The 19,100-nt window shown below is 36.2% G+C and overlaps 2 protein-coding genes across 3 annotated transcripts; both read left to right on the top strand.

Moving 5' to 3' along the window:
* The first annotated feature begins 1,397 nt into the window (after positions 1-1,397).
* Positions 1,398-6,911, top strand: LOC137715104 (telomere repeat-binding protein 5-like). Of its 2 annotated transcripts, none has more exons than XM_068454330.1 (10): positions 1,398-1,655; positions 2,731-2,933; positions 3,042-3,876; positions 4,004-4,204; positions 4,308-4,370; positions 4,469-4,548; positions 4,686-4,927; positions 5,207-5,506; positions 5,712-5,775; positions 6,280-6,911. In XM_068454330.1, exons 2-10 carry the CDS (start codon positions 2,853-2,855, stop codon positions 6,445-6,447), a joined length of 2,034 nt encoding a protein of 677 aa, XP_068310431.1. In that variant the 5' UTR covers positions 1,398-1,655; positions 2,731-2,852; the 3' UTR covers positions 6,448-6,911. The 2 variants fall into 2 exon arrangements, with proteins under 2 accessions (XP_068310431.1, XP_068310430.1); XM_068454329.1 differs by having other exon boundaries at positions 3,042-3,906.
* Positions 6,912-15,837: 8,926 nt separating this feature from the next.
* LOC137714935 (scarecrow-like protein 14) lies at positions 15,838-18,605 on the top strand. Its single transcript, XM_068454098.1, has one exon. It carries the CDS (start codon positions 16,167-16,169, stop codon positions 18,381-18,383), a length of 2,217 nt encoding a protein of 738 aa, XP_068310199.1. The 5' UTR covers positions 15,838-16,166; the 3' UTR covers positions 18,384-18,605.
* The last annotated feature ends 495 nt before the right edge of the window (positions 18,606-19,100 follow it).

The raw sequence follows: 19,100 nt of genomic DNA, 5'->3' as shown, positions 1-19,100 counted from the left end.
ACCGGTTATGTAATTCTTCCAGGAAGCACTTTTAGTGCATTTCAGGATTTATTAGCATTTTTACTAAGGATTGTTTCCAAAAAAATTTCACTAAAAGCGCTTTTTGTTATTTTAAAAGCACATTCAAACGAGCTCTTATCCTCTGCAATGAAACTGCTTTTTGTAATTACTTGTGGTAATTGCACTTTGTGAAGAAAATTCATCAGCTTATATTTACTTAATCAATGTTTTTTTGCACTTAATTCTTTTGAAGGACGAATGTTGTTTCAGTTTAGACATTTCAAAAGTAATTTGAGATTTCTTAATTAATATATTCTCAAAATCCTGCAAACGAAACATTGTCTAATGAGTCAGAGAGTGACACCGATACAATGTTTGGGAAAAATAATTGTCAAACAAATAGTTCTATTCGATGAGGAACAATGACCAAACAAAACATTCTTAATGAGAAGGCCACACCAATGCGATGCTTGTGGAATCCAATTGAGAACTAGAGTTTCCCTTTGATGTTAAATAATAGGGTCAACATGATTTTGTACAAATCTCTCCCAAAATCATGCAATCAAACAAATCATTCATTCATAGTAATGAGAGTAGCATCGAGACTTAAGTTAAGCTATGCACCCCCTGCCCCTCGACCCCCGATGGCTGGGAGGCGCATAAAACGCTTCGCTTTCAGTTATTTGAAAAACTCAACTGACTTTTCTTTTAATGTGACACTTGAGACAAACAATTAGAGGTAGAATGCTACTTTATATTAAACATTGAATGAACATGATCTTATTCCTAGTGAATTTCTTCTCAAAACCCTGCAATTAAACCTAACATTTACGAGAAACATAACGCTATTTTGTTACTTGCGAAAACCCTTTCCATACTTTGAGAAATTAAAACAATTTGTTTTTCACAACATTGCCAAATTTGCAAGTAGTTAACCCATTTGGAAAAAAAAAATTACAATAGCAAATTTTATTTTTTATGATAACAAAAATTACAATAGCAAAATTTGAACACCATTTTTCTATCTTTTTCTTGGCAACCAAACGCCATCCGTTCATTTTTCATGTGAGATTAACCACAGATAAGAAATAATTCCACGTCCCGCAGAAATGATAACCAATAAAAAATACAATAAATTCTTTGTGACCCATCGTTTTTCTCGATCCGGCGGACCACAAGCAGCCACATGATAGCGTAACACTCCACGTGTCACGATCACACGGCTCTTGGAAAGTGGGGTTCACTTAATAGCGAAGAACCGGTCCTTTACGTGGTTTCCACACACCTGGTATAGCCGGTAAGCCCCGGGGGAATTACCGATAGGTCCGGTGAGAGGGGTCAATGGTATAGGATGCGGGGGTTTAAGCAATGGTTCGTGGTTTTCAGAGGGTTTTGGCGATCGGAGGGAGAGAGACGAGTCTTTTTGGTTTTAGAGAGAGAGAGAGAGAGAGAGAGAAATGGGTGCTGTTTGAATGGGAAGAAAAAGATCTATATATTCCTGGGAAATATTAAAGAGAGAGAAAATGGGTGAGAAAAAGGTGTGAATTTCTGTGTTTGTTTATTTGAATTCTCCGATCTTACATTGCCGGAAAGTTTTCGAGATTTTCGATTTCTCGGCGCAGTTTGAGATTTGAGCTAAAATTCCCTTGCTAGAGGTAAGCATGTTGTGATTTTTTGGCGAAAATTGTTAAAGCTTGCGTTTTTTGGTGGGTTTTTTACGGTTTCGATGAGCCTTTCCCGAACAGTGTGTTTGGTTGCCGAGAAAGTGCGGGAAAGGGGAGAAAGTTTTTTGGTATTTGACGCGGAATTCGACCGGGAAAGCCTTTTTTGGCTCGGAATTATGGGATTTTCGGCTCGGAAATTCTGAGCAAACAAACGGGTCTTAAAAATGATATTTTTTTTCCGGTGGTTTTATGGACGATCTGATTTGTTCCAAGGGTTTGATGGATTCGATCTGGGTTTCCCGGTGGAAATCATAATTTCCATCCCAATTTTTATCCGAAATAAAAAAATTTTCACTCAGAAACTCGAGAAATGAAGATTCTCTGTTTGTTTTTGTCTGTTGTGCAGACCCAATCTGAATTGTGTGTTCTTCAAGGTCTATCCCGGCCGAGCGTTTTAGACCTCTTTATTTTTCCAGATTTTCGGACAATTCCCTGAGAATTAAGGGATTTTTTTTCTTCAGAATTTTGGTTGTTTCATTGCTGGATTTTGTATTTAGATCTGCCTTTTGGGTTTTGCCGTGGTTTAAGGACTTTTTCCTTTTTCCCGCTTCTCATTTACTCCGTCAAAAATGGCGAATTTTTGTTCTCCCGACAGAAACTGTTGAGGATTTTGTATGATGGGTTCGATTGTCAATTGTTGTTTCCTGTTAATTCTTAGTTTTCCCCCTTTCCTTATGTTTCTTGTTCTTCTGGGTTTCTATGTATATGTTTTTGTAGTCAGATCATGTGGATCTGATCGGAGTTTCGGACATGAAATTATGCTGCTTGTTTGTAATTTGATATGTACTTGTACGTTTTTGGAGTTTTTGTATGCTAATTTTGGTTTCTTTGAACCCAAATGCAATCGATGTTGGGTAATAATGTTCCGGATATCTCCCGGGATTCTATTGATATGCTCCTCGATTGTATGTTGCATGATCGAGTGAATTATCCGAGATTATTTTCTGTGATCCTAACAATTAGTTTGTTTCTGCGAAACTCATTGCTTACATTCATCTGTTTTCAGGAACTCTAGCTTTTGGATTCTGATTAGTGGTAGCTCGCAACGTGTATATTAGTTGAAAGGATTATTCTGGGTCCTGGTGCTTCGTGGTTGGATGTAAATTTTCGTGTTATGATTTTTGAGATATGGTGTTGCAGAAGAGGTTGGATTACGGATTCAATGGCTATCAGGTGCCTCCCACTCCTAAAGCTTCTAGATCAGCAAGGGTATGCATATCCAACGACTCCTTATGATTTACATTTTACGTTTGCAATTTATATGCTTTATGTTTTATCAAAAGAATCCATATGCTTAAGTTTCATAACGATTTTCAGAAGCGACGTGCGGTTCGTAAGGTAGTTAAAGACAATGCAATGGGTGCATTTGACTTGTTGGCCACCGTAGCTGGCAAGTTATTGATCGAGGGAGAGAGTTCTCCCGCTTCCACTCATACATCAATCGGAAAAGATCAATGTGCAGGTAGTAAGGAACATTGCCTGGACGGAGATAAACCATTGAAAGTGGAACCTTGTGATCAAGGCAGCTGTGACTGGATACCTTTGGTATCTGATCATATCTCGCAAGGTCAGAATCTAAGTTCGCGCACCAAGGCATCTCCAGTTCATCAGAATGAATGTCATTCTGTTATGACAACTTCTAATTGTTCGGAGAGGTTTGTTTCTGATATGTTGGTGAGTGGAAAATGCAAGAATGAGATGGGAAGGCTTACTGGAAAATTTGAAGCTGGCTCTGCTGGAAACAGGGAGTCTGGTGATTGTAAATTAGATGGTGAAGTTAAAATATTAGTAAATGATGAGACTAAGAGTGGGGAGGTGCTAACTGGTACCGGGGATGATATGTGCAGTTTAGAGGATCCGGTTGTCTGGGAAGGGGAGCCTCCTCCACTAGATAGTTCAGATAGTAGCACCAAGGTGCCTATGTATGTAGACCATATTCCTCAACGATCTTTCCCTGCTAGCCGGGATGATGTAAATGTAGTTAGTAGAGATGATGACGAAAATTCCTCTGGGTGTACACACCCTAGTACCGCAATGAAGTATTCAAGGCCAGCTCCGTTGCGGATTGGAGACCAAAGAATACGAAAATTATTGGCTTCAAAATATTGGAAAGTAGCTCCAAAGATGAAGGATGAGACACATTCTAATTCCTGTAAGTGGCCGCCTCGTACTAAAAAATTTTGTGAGTTTCTCGAGCTTCCTTCTAAAGTTTATTGGTAATGCTGTGTGGTTTTGCTGATCTGTTTTCTAATAACTATTATCTTTTTCTGAATCTTTAGATCGGGATATGAAACCAAATTACCACAATAGGAAGAATTGCTACAAACATCAAAGATCTCAAATGAATATGCCTTTCAAGAAAAGGAGGCTTTTTGACCATAGCACGGTTCCAAATCCTGATGAAGGTATTAGTAGAGAGGGATTCTTTGACTTACGTGAGAAGGGAATCAATGCTTCTGCTTCGTGTTCAAAGATGCAAGGTCATTTTCAAAGCCAGATTCTATTCAATCTGAAATGTGATTATTTTAAAGTGTTTTGAGATGTATGAATCTTTTTACCAAGTAGTTTGAAAAATTTATGCAGCCACTGGGACGTCTTCTTCAGTAGCAGGTCAGCACCCATCTTTCCAATCAAGAAATTCTCATGGTATGAGAAGCTTTCACGTGCGCTTGATATGTACGCTTTTAATTTGATCGGTGTCTTAACATTGCAAGAGCTTCTTACGAGGTGTTTTTCTTATACAGTGAAGCTCAGGATCAAGTCGTTCAGGATTCCAGAACTATTTATTGAGATCCCGGAGACGGCAACTGTTGATTCATTAAAGGTATTTTGGGACTATTTTGATTGTCTTTATCGTCCTCGTTTAGCGTTGAAGTTTAGTGGATTTGTGTGAATGTCTATACATACAGTTCTTTCCCACGGTCTTAGTTCAGCCCCTGATGATGTGTGATTATTCTGCAGAAAACAGTTATGGAAGCAGTGTCAGCTGTCCTTGGAGGTGGATTATGTGTTGGTGTACTTCTTCGAGGAAAGAAAGTGAGAGATGACAATAAAACTTTACTGCAAACAGGAATTTCTCAAGATGACCATCTAGATTCTGTGGGATTTTCCTTGGAACCCAACCCTTCCCGAAACCCCCCTCCTTTATGTTCTGATGATTCTCCCTGTATGCTTCCCTGTGATGAATTAAAGCCTTTAATAAGGTAATGCAAATATGTTCTGGCCTCGTCAGTTTTGCACCTGGTTCAGTTTTTTGTTTATCTCCCTGTGTGCTAATTGATTACAGATGGTGGGGCTTCTTTTCTGTGTTCATTTTTCGCTTTTTCCAATTGAATGCTAGGATGATTTCAAAACTTTTTTACAATGTTAGCCGTTAGGTTGTACATAATAGTCGTGTCTAGTAGCTATGCAAGCTCAGTCTAGGATTGCTTTCAGACGAAGACTAGATGGTTGCTATTTAGCTAATAATGATTTTGCACCAGGTACCAACCGGGTCCTACTAGCGAACCCATACCTGAACCTCATATGGCCAGTTTTGGGATCTTCATAGAAAGCGATCATGATTCAGCACCCTCTCCAACAGAGATGTCAGCTGAAAAAAGCACAACAGATTCTAAAGCACTGGTTGCTGTTCCAGATATGAGTGTAGATGCACTAGCTGTGGTCCCTGGGAACAGGAAATCAAGGCGGTTTGATATTGGACAGCGCCGAATTCGTCGACCTTTCTCTGTTACGGAAGTGGAAGCACTTGTCCAAGCGGTTGAGAAACTTGGTACTGGAAGGTATAAATGATATACGAGCATAAGTTCTCATTTTAACATTCGAGAAAATTGATTTTGTCCACATGACAATCTAAAATTTTACTCATAATTTTTCAGGCCCATGGCCTCAAAAGAGTAAACTGCAAGCTTTCGATTTAGAAAAAAAAAAAAAAAAACAGCTCTTCCTGCTGCAGTGTGGAGTTTTAATGGTTTTACTTATTTACAGGTGGCGTGATGTTAAACTACGAGCTTTCGACAATGCTAAGCATCGAACATATGTGGATTTAAAGGTAAGGAGTCTATTTGCCAATGATGAAATTTGAATACAAGCATTGTTTCTTTCAAATTTTCCTGACTTACGAGAAGTTTACTCATCATTGCATTGGCCTTCTTGGTTTTCTGGTTACCTAATCGAGCCCCGGTAAAAAATTTCAAATTTAAATTTCATATCATATGTTACTTTTTACTATTTATGAATCCTTTTTCGTGGCTTGGGCCCACTCGAGGTACGTAGTTTGATCTGGTCAGTCTGTCAAACAGCTTGCTTGAATTAGAGGCAAATGATTAGGCAGTCTTTATATGGCTTTGTTAATCTGCATAACTTTATCTGTTAAATACAACTGTCTCAAGGAATCTCTTATATTCTGTTCTTCCACGCATCTCCTAAATCTGACTTTGTCTGTTAATTACTGTTGCTTGCTCTGCTTTTTGGTTTTCTGTTTGAAAACTGCTTAAAAAGTGAGGCATGTGATGTGGGTTTGGTTGTGATTGTGTCGTTTTTACGGGTTGTGTAGGATAAGTGGAAAACCTTAGTGCACACGGCGAGAATATCTCCTCAACAGAGGCGGGGAGAGCCTGTCCCCCAAGAGCTCTTGGACAGGGTCCTAACAGCTCATGCGTACTGGTCCCAGCAGCAAGCCAAACAACAGCTCAAACAGCCCGAGACTTGCGTTCTCGTCTGAACGAAAAGCGGCAGCACATGTTGAACAAAAATCGAATGGTTGGATTTAGGAAAAGGGTATGTCTAGATGTCTGATCAATTTTTATTTTTTTTTTGTATTTTTGTTAATGATGTAAAAAAAGTATGACAAAGTACAAGTTGAAGAATGTTTATGACTTGTTTATGTAATATCAGTCGGGTCCGTCGTCGCTTTTGCCATGGCTCCCTTTCCCTGACCGGAGAGGCCGCCGGCCCTTGTAAATGGATGACAAAATAAGAAGAGAGATGGCTAACTGAATTCTTTTGAAACCCAAGTTGTTGGTTGGTGTTTCCTGATTATTTTTTGGGTGATTGTGAAGGTATTAGTTAATGTAATGTTAGTTTAATTTAGCATTCATGCTAATGCAATTCTTGTAATCTTCCATTCTCTTGCTTTTCAGTTGCAAATAGATAACAAAATCTCAAGGCCAACTTACATCATTACTATGAGTTTTAACTTTCTCATGTCTCAGCACGCTTGGTTTGAGATATCTCTATATTTTAACGGACATTTCATTGGTTGTTTTGTAAGCCAATTGTGTACTGATATGAGTTTCAACTTTTTCATATGTATCCTTGCACAATACTTACTGTTACAATGACATTCTCGTTGCATCGAATTCGTATCAGTGTTACGCTCGAAATGCCAAAAAGTATTATAGGATGAGATCCACATGTAAAATAGTAATATGAAGAGGGTAATGACTTGAGCAATACATTTGTCATTGAGGGACTTTCAGGTGGTAGTCAGATTGGAATCAAACTGGGGATAATGATGCATAAATGGTGTGGTTTGAATTAAAATTATAGGTTTGAGATTGGAGTCTAATTTGAAACCACCACATGGTGGTCCAGTGGTTGGGGCGATTCTAAATATATATTTTATACAATTTATTCTGTGTTCAGTTTCTGATGCTAGAAAGTCACATGATCTTGATAAAAAAGAGGCTAAAATGTAGTGATGAGTCCCTTAAAAAAATGAAATTGGAGTCTAATTTTCTGTAGGACAAGTTTAAAAGTCCTGAATTTTTAATTTGGATCGAACTTTTTGTGACATGAGGTTTCTCTCAGTCCACTTTCGGGTTCATCACATTTTATTTAAATAATATTCTTTTTTCCCCTATATTTTAAGGTGGAACTAATTTATTTAATTTTTTGTTTTCTTTGGGGGTGGTGGGTTGTGCAAGTGAATTGTGACGAGTATATGGACCCCTTTAGCCTTTAGGATACAAAAATAAAATCAGAATCCCACACCCTTTCATCAATATTATTTCATTATTTTTTTGAAAGTTTTTTTTTTTTTTTTTTTTTTTTAATTTTATACAACGATACTTTATTTAAAAACGAAAAGTTAGCTAGAGTTAGTCATAACCAAGTGATCTCAACATAAATTTTATATGTCCTAGCCATTTATTTTATTTGAATTTGAGATATCTTACTTACAAATAAACAGAAATAATATTAGATCATCATATCTTTTGGCAGTTTGAAGACTCAATCCAATTTTTGAAAAATTGAGTATGTTGCTTTTAACGGATTCCTATGAGACAGTATTAGATCGAAGGCACTACATATGAATCGTCATCACATCGATATAAGTAGGACATAAAATTTCCAACGAAATAAAGACTGAATACCACTAAACCAAAGGATTATGTGCCAATTTTTTTTATGGTGTATGGTTTTCCTTGTAGAAACCTAAGGATAGAATAAAAAGTGAAGAGATATGGGGGCAAGGTAGGGAAGAAGAATAGGAGAATATGCGAACGGCATGTGAATAATTGAGTAGATATATACTTGAACTTGATCCTCCTTCAAGTTGTTTGGAGAAACGTCATGTTACTTCACATCTTTTGTCATTCAAAACCAAAAATGTTGGGCAAATTGGAATGGTCCCTCCATCCCACCCCACCCACAATTTTGTCAAATTGTCACTAATACGTCCATGCCTATATATCTCTATATCTATATATCTATCTCCTTCGTGTAATGTCTATTAATTCTATGTGGATAGTCTAGATAGGAGTGGATTTGTGGTTACTAATAATTGGGGTGTCTTTTTCTGCCACAATTCTCATTTACAAGGACCATAAAACATGCATGTAAATAAGACCAGTAGTGGTTCCAGGATTCTAACATCGGGTGGTCCTAATCAAGGTATGCTAGGCGCTAGTCGGGTGGCGGGTTGGGGTTTTCTGCCTTTGAGCCTAAACAGGGCCTAGGCATATTTAAGTATGTTTATTTTATATCATACAAAGGAGTGCGTATTTAGACTTAAAAAACTATAATTGTATTGAAAATTTGAGTTTTTTTATTTTAATTAGGTTTATTATTTAACGTATATCATACAAAAATATCAGAAACTTTTTGCTTTAGTATTTTAGTGAATTTGATGGCATGAGATGAAATATCAAGTGATTACGAGTTCGTAGTACTTTACCAAATATTCTCATTTACTATTAAAGGGGGTATAAGACTATCCTTGCTATAAAAGGTGAATAATAATTTTAGATTTTTGGTTTTCTTAAAACTTAACATGTGGGTAGACATGATTGCCTATCTGATAGGGGCCGGGACATGAGCACTCCGGTCCTTATGGGTTAGGCCGTCATCACCCCAACGTAGACAAAGACATTAGTTGCTTACAAAAGTTGAGTGTAGAGTCGAATTGAGTTGCAAAGGTCCATTGTGGAGTGAAGTAGGTCATGCAAGGTATATGGAGCCAATGGACGAGATGATGGGTCTTACTAGGTTCGCAATGGTTTGAAAAAACCATTGGCACCCTGCTTGACCAACTGCCATAACTCGCATTTGCAAAACCAAACCGTGACTTGAGTTCCCAATTTGTGCACATTTGCCTAAGGGGCTTGTACATATGGGCCTCAGGAAACCCAAGTAACCTGGGCCTTCCTTTGTCTATACAGGGTGCATTGGCATCAGTTCAAACTTAAGAGCCCAATTTAACTTCCAACTTTTATGCTCAGTACAGCCGAGTCAATACAAGCATCACCCAAAGTCTCAAGGCCTATAGGCCATAGCCCAATCCAACAAGTACTTTGAGAGAGCATTTGCTCACCACCAGAATTATGGTCAATGCTTATCATGTACCTCATCATCTGCCAACGTGTACTTACACTTAACTCTAGTTAATTTTTTTCAAATTGGGAAATAAACATTGAATATGAAAACCAGAGTTGGTTAAAAGGACATGTGGCAAGTGATGAGATGTATAGTAAGCATACACCATAATTTATAATAGTGAGCGAAAATACTCCCGTACTTTAATTCAAGGGCTAAGGCTTCTTTGACCATGTAGAAAATAGTATCAAGCAAAAGTCCATTCCATTAGCACGCATTCATCTTCTTGTTTTCGTAGAAAAGACATTGGTTTTTTCGAATATCTTAAAAGAATAGTCAAAACAAACACTTTGTTAATTGCTTAGGCACAAAAAGTGGATAAGAAAAAGCATTAGTTGTTCGGCCTAATTACATAAACTGAGATTACTTTTCTTACAAGCCTGGAATTAAGCCGCCTCGTGCTTAATTTGAAGCGAAAGCGACAATATACATGCTACAGAGATTCCGATATTCACGGTTGCATTCTGCTTTCGTTTCTTTAGGAGCACGCATGATGGGACCCGGCTTTTTGCCATTCCAGTTCTTATACACTTTTATCTTTTTCTGTTTTGTGCAATTACGATTAAGTCATGTCAATATTTTATATTGATTTTTTTTATAGAGATAATAAGATAAAAAAAATAATGATATAAAATATTAACGTGACTTAATCGTGATCGCACAAATAAGAGGAGATGTGAGTGTATAGGAGGGCAGAGAAACCAGGTCCCGCACGATGACTAGTCTTTTTGACTATTTGGTAGTATGAACGCGGAGATAAACCTCCAAAAGAAGGAAAAGGAATAAGTTAAAAAAATCAAACTTAGGTATGAAGAAAAAAATGTGACTCGAAATAATGAGGTCCCAGAATGTCACTGAACAAAGACAACGATGCTAATAGTGACACCAACGGCTCAATTTTGATAACATTCAATGGATGTTGCTACAAGTGGGGTATAAGGTACCCTGCCTTTGAAAAATAAAGATGACAAAAGAGGAATTGTGAGGATTATTGGATTGGGTTGGGTCTATGTAACTTTCAATTTCTAATTGAGTTTTAATATAATGACTTATATGGAACTGATTCATTGTTATCTCGGTATCTCGTTTCAATAAAACTGACATATGTAATGTTTGAACACATATTATATGTTAGGGGTTTTTTTAACTTTAATAAATTTAAAATAAACCTGGTGTTATATTACATATTGATTATAATCCCTTGATATATCCTTAATTCAAAATAATTAATGTGCATTTTATTTAATGTCTCCCCATTAAATATTTAAATTTATTCATATACAAATTTTAATTTATTTTTTTTTTGACAAAAAAGAGTTTATTAATTTTATTTAACATTCTTCAAATTTGAAAGACTCAATTAATGTACCTAAATGTATGTACCGAAATGTATTATGTTGAACTAATGTATTTAACTGTTAGTACCGAAATGTATGTATCGAAATATATGTATTGAAATGTATTGTATTAAATTAATGTACCTAAATGTGTGTACTGAAATGTATTATATTGAATTAATGTACCTAAATATTTGTATCAAAATGTATATACCGAAATATGTGTACTTAAATGTATGTACCGAAATGTATTATAATGAATTTAATGTACCTAAATGAAGAAGACAAAGTACACCGAAATATATTGTATAACAAAAATTAGTTTATTTAAATGTTTACAAGTTACAACAAAATATATTATGGTAAATGAAATGAAAATGAAAATGGAAATTATAATGAAATAAAATTAATACATTAAAAATTAGGAAGAAAAGAGAAATAATTAAAAAATCAAAATATAATTAATAAATGAGGTTATTAATGTATCAAGAGACTAAAATTAAATTTTGATCTTACTCATGATTTTAATCTAAAAATCATCTTTATCAAGGATTAAAATAACGTTATATATATATATATATATATTGGATCAAGATATTATGTAATAATGAACTTGTTTTATGTAAGTTGCCATCGGCAGTCAAGTCAAGAAACTGCAGCATGAGGTTAGAAGTGGGTGGGGAGTTGAACCAGGGACCATGCAATTCAATTCATTTTTGTCTCTATTGACCTTCAAATATGAGGGTGGTAATTGAGTCGAGTATGTCATTTCAGTTTGAACATGAAGACCGTAGAGGTATGACGGTAATTCTAAAGAGATCTAGAACTAATGGCGGGAGAGAAGCGTGATAAATTTTATGCGCCCATGCAAGTTTGCCACCAATGTTACTCATATTGTCTCAACACTTATTACTTGATATTAGTTTTATCATAAAAAATTTCGGTAGTTAAGCTGGAATGATATTAATAATATTGATTAAGGAACCTACATGTGTTTATAAAGTTTATCAAAAAGAGCACAAATTTGATCCCTTTCATTGACGATTTGTTTGTCTATATTTCATTTTCAATATCGTTGTATAAAAAAAACTACGAGATTAGATATTGCGATCCATTTTCAAACCATGCGGACCTAACCCACCATGAGATGATATTGCTGATGCATGCACGTTGATCTTGCTAAAGTACTGGTTTTTTATATGACTTATCCACCAAGCCTAGCTAGCAAAAGTATACAACAGCTTCTGAGATCATTAATTTGTTTGCTTATTGATTTGCCATATCTTCTGTTTCTGCTGCATACTAACTACGCATGGGACGAAATTATCTTCAAGATTCCTCAGTGGTTGACCATCTCCATCAACCAATATAATTGTAATTTTCTACGTTCTAAGTTTGTATCCATCTTTAGCTGGCTTTGAAGTTTGAATTTGAATGTGCAAATCTATCTATTAATAAACAAAAAGACTAACGAAGAACGCTTAACTGGTAAGTAAAGTAATATTCATATATTTATTCGACTCTAGTTTTCTTGGTGACTAAAGATTATATTATTAATAGTGATTAACATTAGAGGTCCACCCCGTTGGATTAGGATCCTCTCCTAAGCAAATGGTGAGGATCTTATTGACCAGACCCATCGGGCCGTTTAAATTTTATCCAACGGCTACAATTATTATAATTTTTAGAGGGGCCCCCTGTTTGTAACCGTTGGATAAAATTCGAACGGCCCGATGGGCATGATCAGGAGGATCCTCACCATTTGCTTAGGAGAGGATCATGATCCCACCCCGTTGAAGATGTTTTACTATTTACTAGGTAATCAGAATAATATTTTTTATACAATAATGCTATTCTTACCATATTTTTATATCACAATTGTATACATGCGGACAGCTACATCATCTAAATTAATTAGCATTTAATTTCAAAATGTTAATCACTAATTAATAAAAAATTGTTAATTAAATGATGATTGTGACATGCGAGGAGTTTGATTCTTCTACCTAAGATTTTTTAAGTGTTTTAATTAATAAAAAGATTGAAATTAAATGATGTAACTTGTCTAACTCATCTGCTACCTAAGATAGTAAAGAAATGTGGTATAAAATTGTGGTAAGAATAACATTACTCTTTTTTATATTGAGAAATGTTATGGAGACTCTCAAAGTGAGACTCTCTATAAATTCTCTGACACCTCATGGTTTAACATCAATTTTCGTGCCAACATTAAAAAACATTAAACATGAAATATCAGAGGATTTATTAAGAGTTTCACTTTTAAGAGAGTCACCTTAACATTTCTCTTTGATAATTTCTCATTAAAACAATAAAAATATCGTATGAGTTATATTATTTAATCCCAAATCAAATATTAAACAGAAAATTATGGTGCCGAAGACAAAACTCGACCCATTAAGATAAGCTAAACTAATTCTTGATCACAGGTAGTGGAAAACAGATGCGCATATATATATATATATATATATAGGGCTGTGGTATTCATACTTTTTTTTTTTTTTACTTCTCACACACTCTTCTAATTTTAAGTCGTTGGATAGAATGAATTGAAGAAGATCAACGAACATAAATTAACAAAGGGTATGTGAGAAGTAAAAAAAAAAAATGTGGATAGCACATCTCTATATATATTGACATTATAGGGTTATTCCTGGTAGTTTACTTGGAAAAAGTCACAGTTCATATTTAATGTACATTGTTTGTTTTGATTGACAGATGATGATGGAAGTTTAATTTTATGGTTATGATATTGAATTTTTTGGTTGAATGAAAATTAATAGCGGTGCCTTTTAGTGGAAATACGTCTCTTTAAATATGAAATTTAATACAAAGTTGTAACTTTTAACTTTTTATGAAGAAAAATGCTAAGAAGACTTCGAAAAGTGGGACTTTTCGGGGCTTTTTGCCGGCTCATGTTTCGGCACAATATGTTGTAATGCTGGTATGAAAATTAATGTTAAATTGTAAGGTAATAGAAAATCATACTTTGAAAGAGTCACGTGCGTTCAAAAGGAAGCATCTCTACTATAAATAGGCAAGTCCCATTGTAGTCAGGAATCACTTTTAATCATACATATAGTACACTAGATATTAAAGAGTGTTATTGAGTGTATATGTGAGAGTCTTAATATAATCGTGGTTCACTGAAGCCTTGTGATTGAGAGTATCATATTATAAGGACGTGGTCATTGTATATTGAGAAACAAGTGTCGATCAACTCTGATTACTGTAGTGGAACATAAACTTATCTTCAGAGCAAAATGTCTATTATTTGCCCCTATTTTCAGTGTTTTCTAAACCTCAGACCAAAGAATACATACATCATATTGTTTGTTTTTGATTGAGAAAACCAATAAGATTGGCTCAACTTTCGACATATTGCATATGCCAAGCAAAATCTAGGAGATTTACAAAAACGAATAATACTGGATAGTCTAATTGTTTAAACTAAATTTACAAATAATATGAGATTTAGGATCAGCGAGGTTTTCCCTAGAGCATTGGACATAGAAAAACTATTGTGCATGCACTACCATTACGTGACTGATGATGTGGTGTTACTAGTCAGCCACACATGATGACATCTGCTGGCTTCACGTGCATATTTTCAAAATGGATAAGACTAGAAACTTCCAAATCAACATTTTCAAGTTTCTGGAGGATGCATGCCATTTCTTCGCAAGGGAAGTCAAATCAGACATTTAGAATCACCTTCAATATACAACTTTCGAGAAACCTTTGGCACCGACTAAATTTTGGATCTACAAATATATTTGGGAGTATTTTTCTCACAATCATAAATTAGTATATATTTATTATATATTTAATTATCTGTAACGTGTTATTTCATTTAATTTTAATTACATTTTACAAAACAAAATAAAAAAATTAATATTTAAGTAGAAACCTCCAATCGAATGTTGGCAATCAAAGCTTCGCTTCTTGAAACATTCTAGAGTGACAAGGGCATTGTTGGCTACAACAACTCTCATTTGGTGCCAGTATAGTTTTGGCTCTCATGAAAATGTACGTGAAAGCAAAGTCGGTGAGTTTAGAAAAAATGCATCCATGAGATTTCAAATTCGAGTTAGGATTTGAAACTAGACCAACCCTTTGAAGTTTAATATTTTAAGTAATACTAAAAAAATTAAATTTTAAATTATATCGGTAAGGTCATAGTAGCAAAAACCATTGGAATTTTAATTTTATACATTGGAAAAACAAGTTTTGTTATTAATAGACTAGGTTATGGGAAGGGAATTTATAATATTTTATAAATTATATATTTTATTTTATATATAATAAAATAAATAAATAAAATTTCATTTTATTTTTTAACTTTCTATAGTTATTATTATAGTTATAGAATAATAATACAATAATACATATTTAATATAATCATCTGATATGGTTGTTAATAATGAATTATTAATTAAATATTGATTAACGTATTTATTTACTATTAGTGATACATTACTCTTTTTTTTTTTTTTCAAAAAAGTTGCCACTGATTAAAGACACTGTGTGTGTATATATATATTTGGTACAACGACATATTTTATACTAAAATGAGGGAGAGTTCGGTTAAGCTACACAATAAGCAACTTAATTTAACATCAAATTCGCAATCCACACCTCTTTTTTTTATATTTAGCAAACAATATCATCACACTAAAGGGGTGAGAGAGTTCACTAAGCCTCACAATCAGCTGGAATAATATGTTTCAAATTTGTATTTATTAAGAATCAAACTAAAGACCTTACAAATAACAGTTGAATATCACTAAACCGTAGTACTAAATAATAATTAAAAACAATTCGCCGCTGAAGAAAACAACAAAAGAAAAGGTGCAGTAGGTTAAAATCCATTGGTCAACAGAAGACTTCCACAGCTTTACCAATTGGATGAGCTGCGTAATCTCTCTGCAAGAAATGCCATGAAACCACGCCGTGTGACGTCTCTCGCTTCTTGACTTCCAAATCCTTCGCTCGCCTACTCTCCCCACTTTCATCTTCGTCTCTCCTACGCCACCCGTTTCTCTGGCCAGACCTCAACGCAGTAATGGCTTAGGGTTTCTCTGTTCTCTCCCAGGTAAGCAGATTCTTCACCTCAAATCCCAAAGTTTCAATCTTTCAGTCTTAATTTCCTCAATTTTCACCAAATTCGAACTGGGTTTTCATCAATTTTATCAAAATTTTGATTGACATGGATCCAAGTTCGTATCAATTGCCCAATTCCAATTCCAATTTCATCGACCATACACTTTCCCCCAATTTCAATGAGTACCCAAGTAGCGACCCCTTTGTAGATCTTAGCTTTGTGGACCAAAACCCTAGCAACTCTACTCTGTCGCCGAGCCTGAGCCCCGAGGGAGATGACAGTGACTACTCTGACAGTGTGCTCAAGTACATAAACCAGGTGTTACTGGAGGAGGATATGGAGACAAAGCCCTGTATGTTTCATGACCCTTTGGCTGTCCAAGCCGCTGAGAAGACTCTGTATGAGGTTCTTGGTGGGAAGTTTCCGGCTTCTCCGGATCAACACCCGGTTAATGTAGAGAGCCCGGATGGTTGTTCTTCCGCAACTTTCAGTGATTATAGTGGCAAGACTAGTTCTAGTTCTAGTTCTAGTTCTAACTCTACCACTAGCCATTCGGTCGATTCATGGAGTAGTAGTGTTGATGTTATTGAACATAAGCCCTCTATTTTGCAAAACCCAATTCCTGAAAACTTTGTTTTCCAGTCCAATTCAATGCCCAAGTCTCAGTTTTCGTCGAAAGGGGACGGCTTGGTGGGTTCTTATGTGAGTGAGCGTATGCTTTCTAATTTGTTCAGTGAGAGTGAAATGGTGTTGCAGTTTAACAGAGGGGTAGAGGAGGCTAGTAAGTTTCTCCCCAAAGGCCAATTGATTGTTGATTTGGAGAATAACAAGCCTTACACAATGGCTGATAGAAAGGATGAAAATGTGGTGGTTAAGATGGAGAAGGATGAAGGCGAGTATTTTTCTTCTAGTTTGAGAGGAAAGAAGAGTCATGAGAGGGAGGATACAGATTTGGAGGATGGGAGGAGTACCAAGCAATCAGCGGTTTATGAGGATATGGCTGATCTGTCAGAGATTTTTGATAAGGTGCTAATCTGCAGTGAGGGAAAACCCGACGCTATTGGGTGTAAAGGTGAAGAAGTCTGTCAGGATGAAGCAAACAAGGCTCTGCAGCAGAATGAGCGATCTGTTGGAACTAGTAACGGAAGGACTCGTGCCAAGAAAAATGGCGATAAGAAAGAAGTGGTTGATTTGAGAGCTCTCTTGATTTTATGTGCACAAGCTGTTTCTGCTGATGATCGTAGGACTGCTAGTGAGCTACTAAAGCAGATTAGGCAGCACTCTTCCCCATTTGGCGATGGTTCTCAGAGGTTGGCTCATTGCTTTGCCAATGGCCTTGAAGCACGGTTGGCTGGCACTGGAACTCAATTATATACTGCTCTATCTTCTAAAAGAACGTCAGCTGCTGATATGCTGAAGGCTTATCAGACTTATATTAAAGCCTGCCCATTCATGAAGGCCGTGATAGTCTTTGCAAACCACACAATTTCAAAATTAGCTGAGAAGGCAGAAACACTCCATGTTATAGATTTTGGAATCCTTTATGGTTTTCAATGGCCTGCTCTCATCCATCGCCTCTCAAGAAGAGCTGGCGGGCCTCCAAAACTACGCATTACGGGAATAGAGCTTCCCCAAAGTGGTTTTCGACCTGAAGAAAGAGTCCAAGAGACGGGTCATCGTTTGGCAAAGTATTGTGAGCGGTATAATGTTCCTTTCGAGTACAATGGCATAGCAAAGAAATGGGAAACTATCCAGTACGAGGAACTAAAAGTCAAGAGAGATGAAGTGCTTGCAGTGAATAGTCTGTTCCGGTTTTCTAACCTACTTGACGAGACAGTTGCGGTAAACAGCCCGAGGGATGCTGTTCTAAATTTAATCAGGGGCATGAATCCTGATATTTTTATCCTCAGTATTGTTAATGGATCTTACAATGCCCCCTTCTTCGTCACTCGCTTCAGGGAGGCTCTATTCCACTTCTCTGCATTTTTTGATATGTGTGATACCAATTTACCTCGTGAGGATCCGACGAGATTGATGTTTGAGGAAGAGTTCCTTGGGCGAGAGATTGTGAACACAGTAGCTTGTGAGGGCTCTGAGAGAGTTGTGAGGCCTGAGACATATAAGCAGTGGCAGGTTCGGAACACGAGGGCTGGGTTCAAACAGCTGCCATTGGACCGTGAACTCATGAACAAATTAAGGTCTAAGGTGAAACTGGGGTACCACCGTGATTTCGTGGTTGATGAAGATGGAAACTGGATGCTGCAAGGATGGAAGGGCAGGATTATCTATAGTTCCTCCTGTTGGGTTCCGTCTAGGTCCTGAAATGCATGCTTGTTAGAACTGAATTGACTTGCACAAATAGGCAGGTAACCATTGAAATTAACTTCTGTAGTTCTACATATATATAGTAGTGCTGTATTTTGCAATCACCAACCTGTCTTGGTGACTTTGTACTGGTTGCTTATCAGTATTCTAGTCTGCTTTGTTCGAACTTGCCCGGACTCTGAATCCTTCCGTTGTATATATATCATGCTAGCAGTGCTTGAGTTTGTATTAGAAAGTTGATTTACGGTGAACTATTGTAATATTGAACATTGTAGTTTTCTTGTTGTATGTCTAAGTTGAATCTAATTGCCAAATGAAAGCAACTTTTGCTTTTTTGGAATGCCGGCGAAGGATTGGTTACTGGTTACCGCTTTCACATTCATCCAAACTTTTGATCGCCGAGCTCAAACCAAGCGCGATTTAATCGAACTTATGGCTGACACCGTAGAGAGAGTGAAGCCCGTATGCGAAGTGGCAAAGGTAAGAGTAGTTGGTACCATTTCAGCTTCATCAACTTGAAAAGTAACACCTAGCGAGAGAGGGAAAAAAGGAACGATGGAAGGACAAAAAGGAGTCCAGCTATACAACAGTGCCATGCATTTGTTAAAATTGGTTTTGTTAAGCTTTTCTTGAATTCTTAAGCGCACATTTAACTGTTAAATTTAGTAATTTACACCACTCATTGATGTACTTCAAAATTTTTGAACTGAAAAG

Source organism: Pyrus communis, chromosome 14, assembly GCF_963583255.1.
Source record: "Pyrus communis chromosome 14, drPyrComm1.1, whole genome shotgun sequence".
NCBI lineage: Eukaryota > Viridiplantae > Streptophyta > Magnoliopsida > Rosales > Rosaceae > Pyrus > Pyrus communis.
This window is presented reverse-complemented; position numbering and strand designations above follow the sequence as displayed.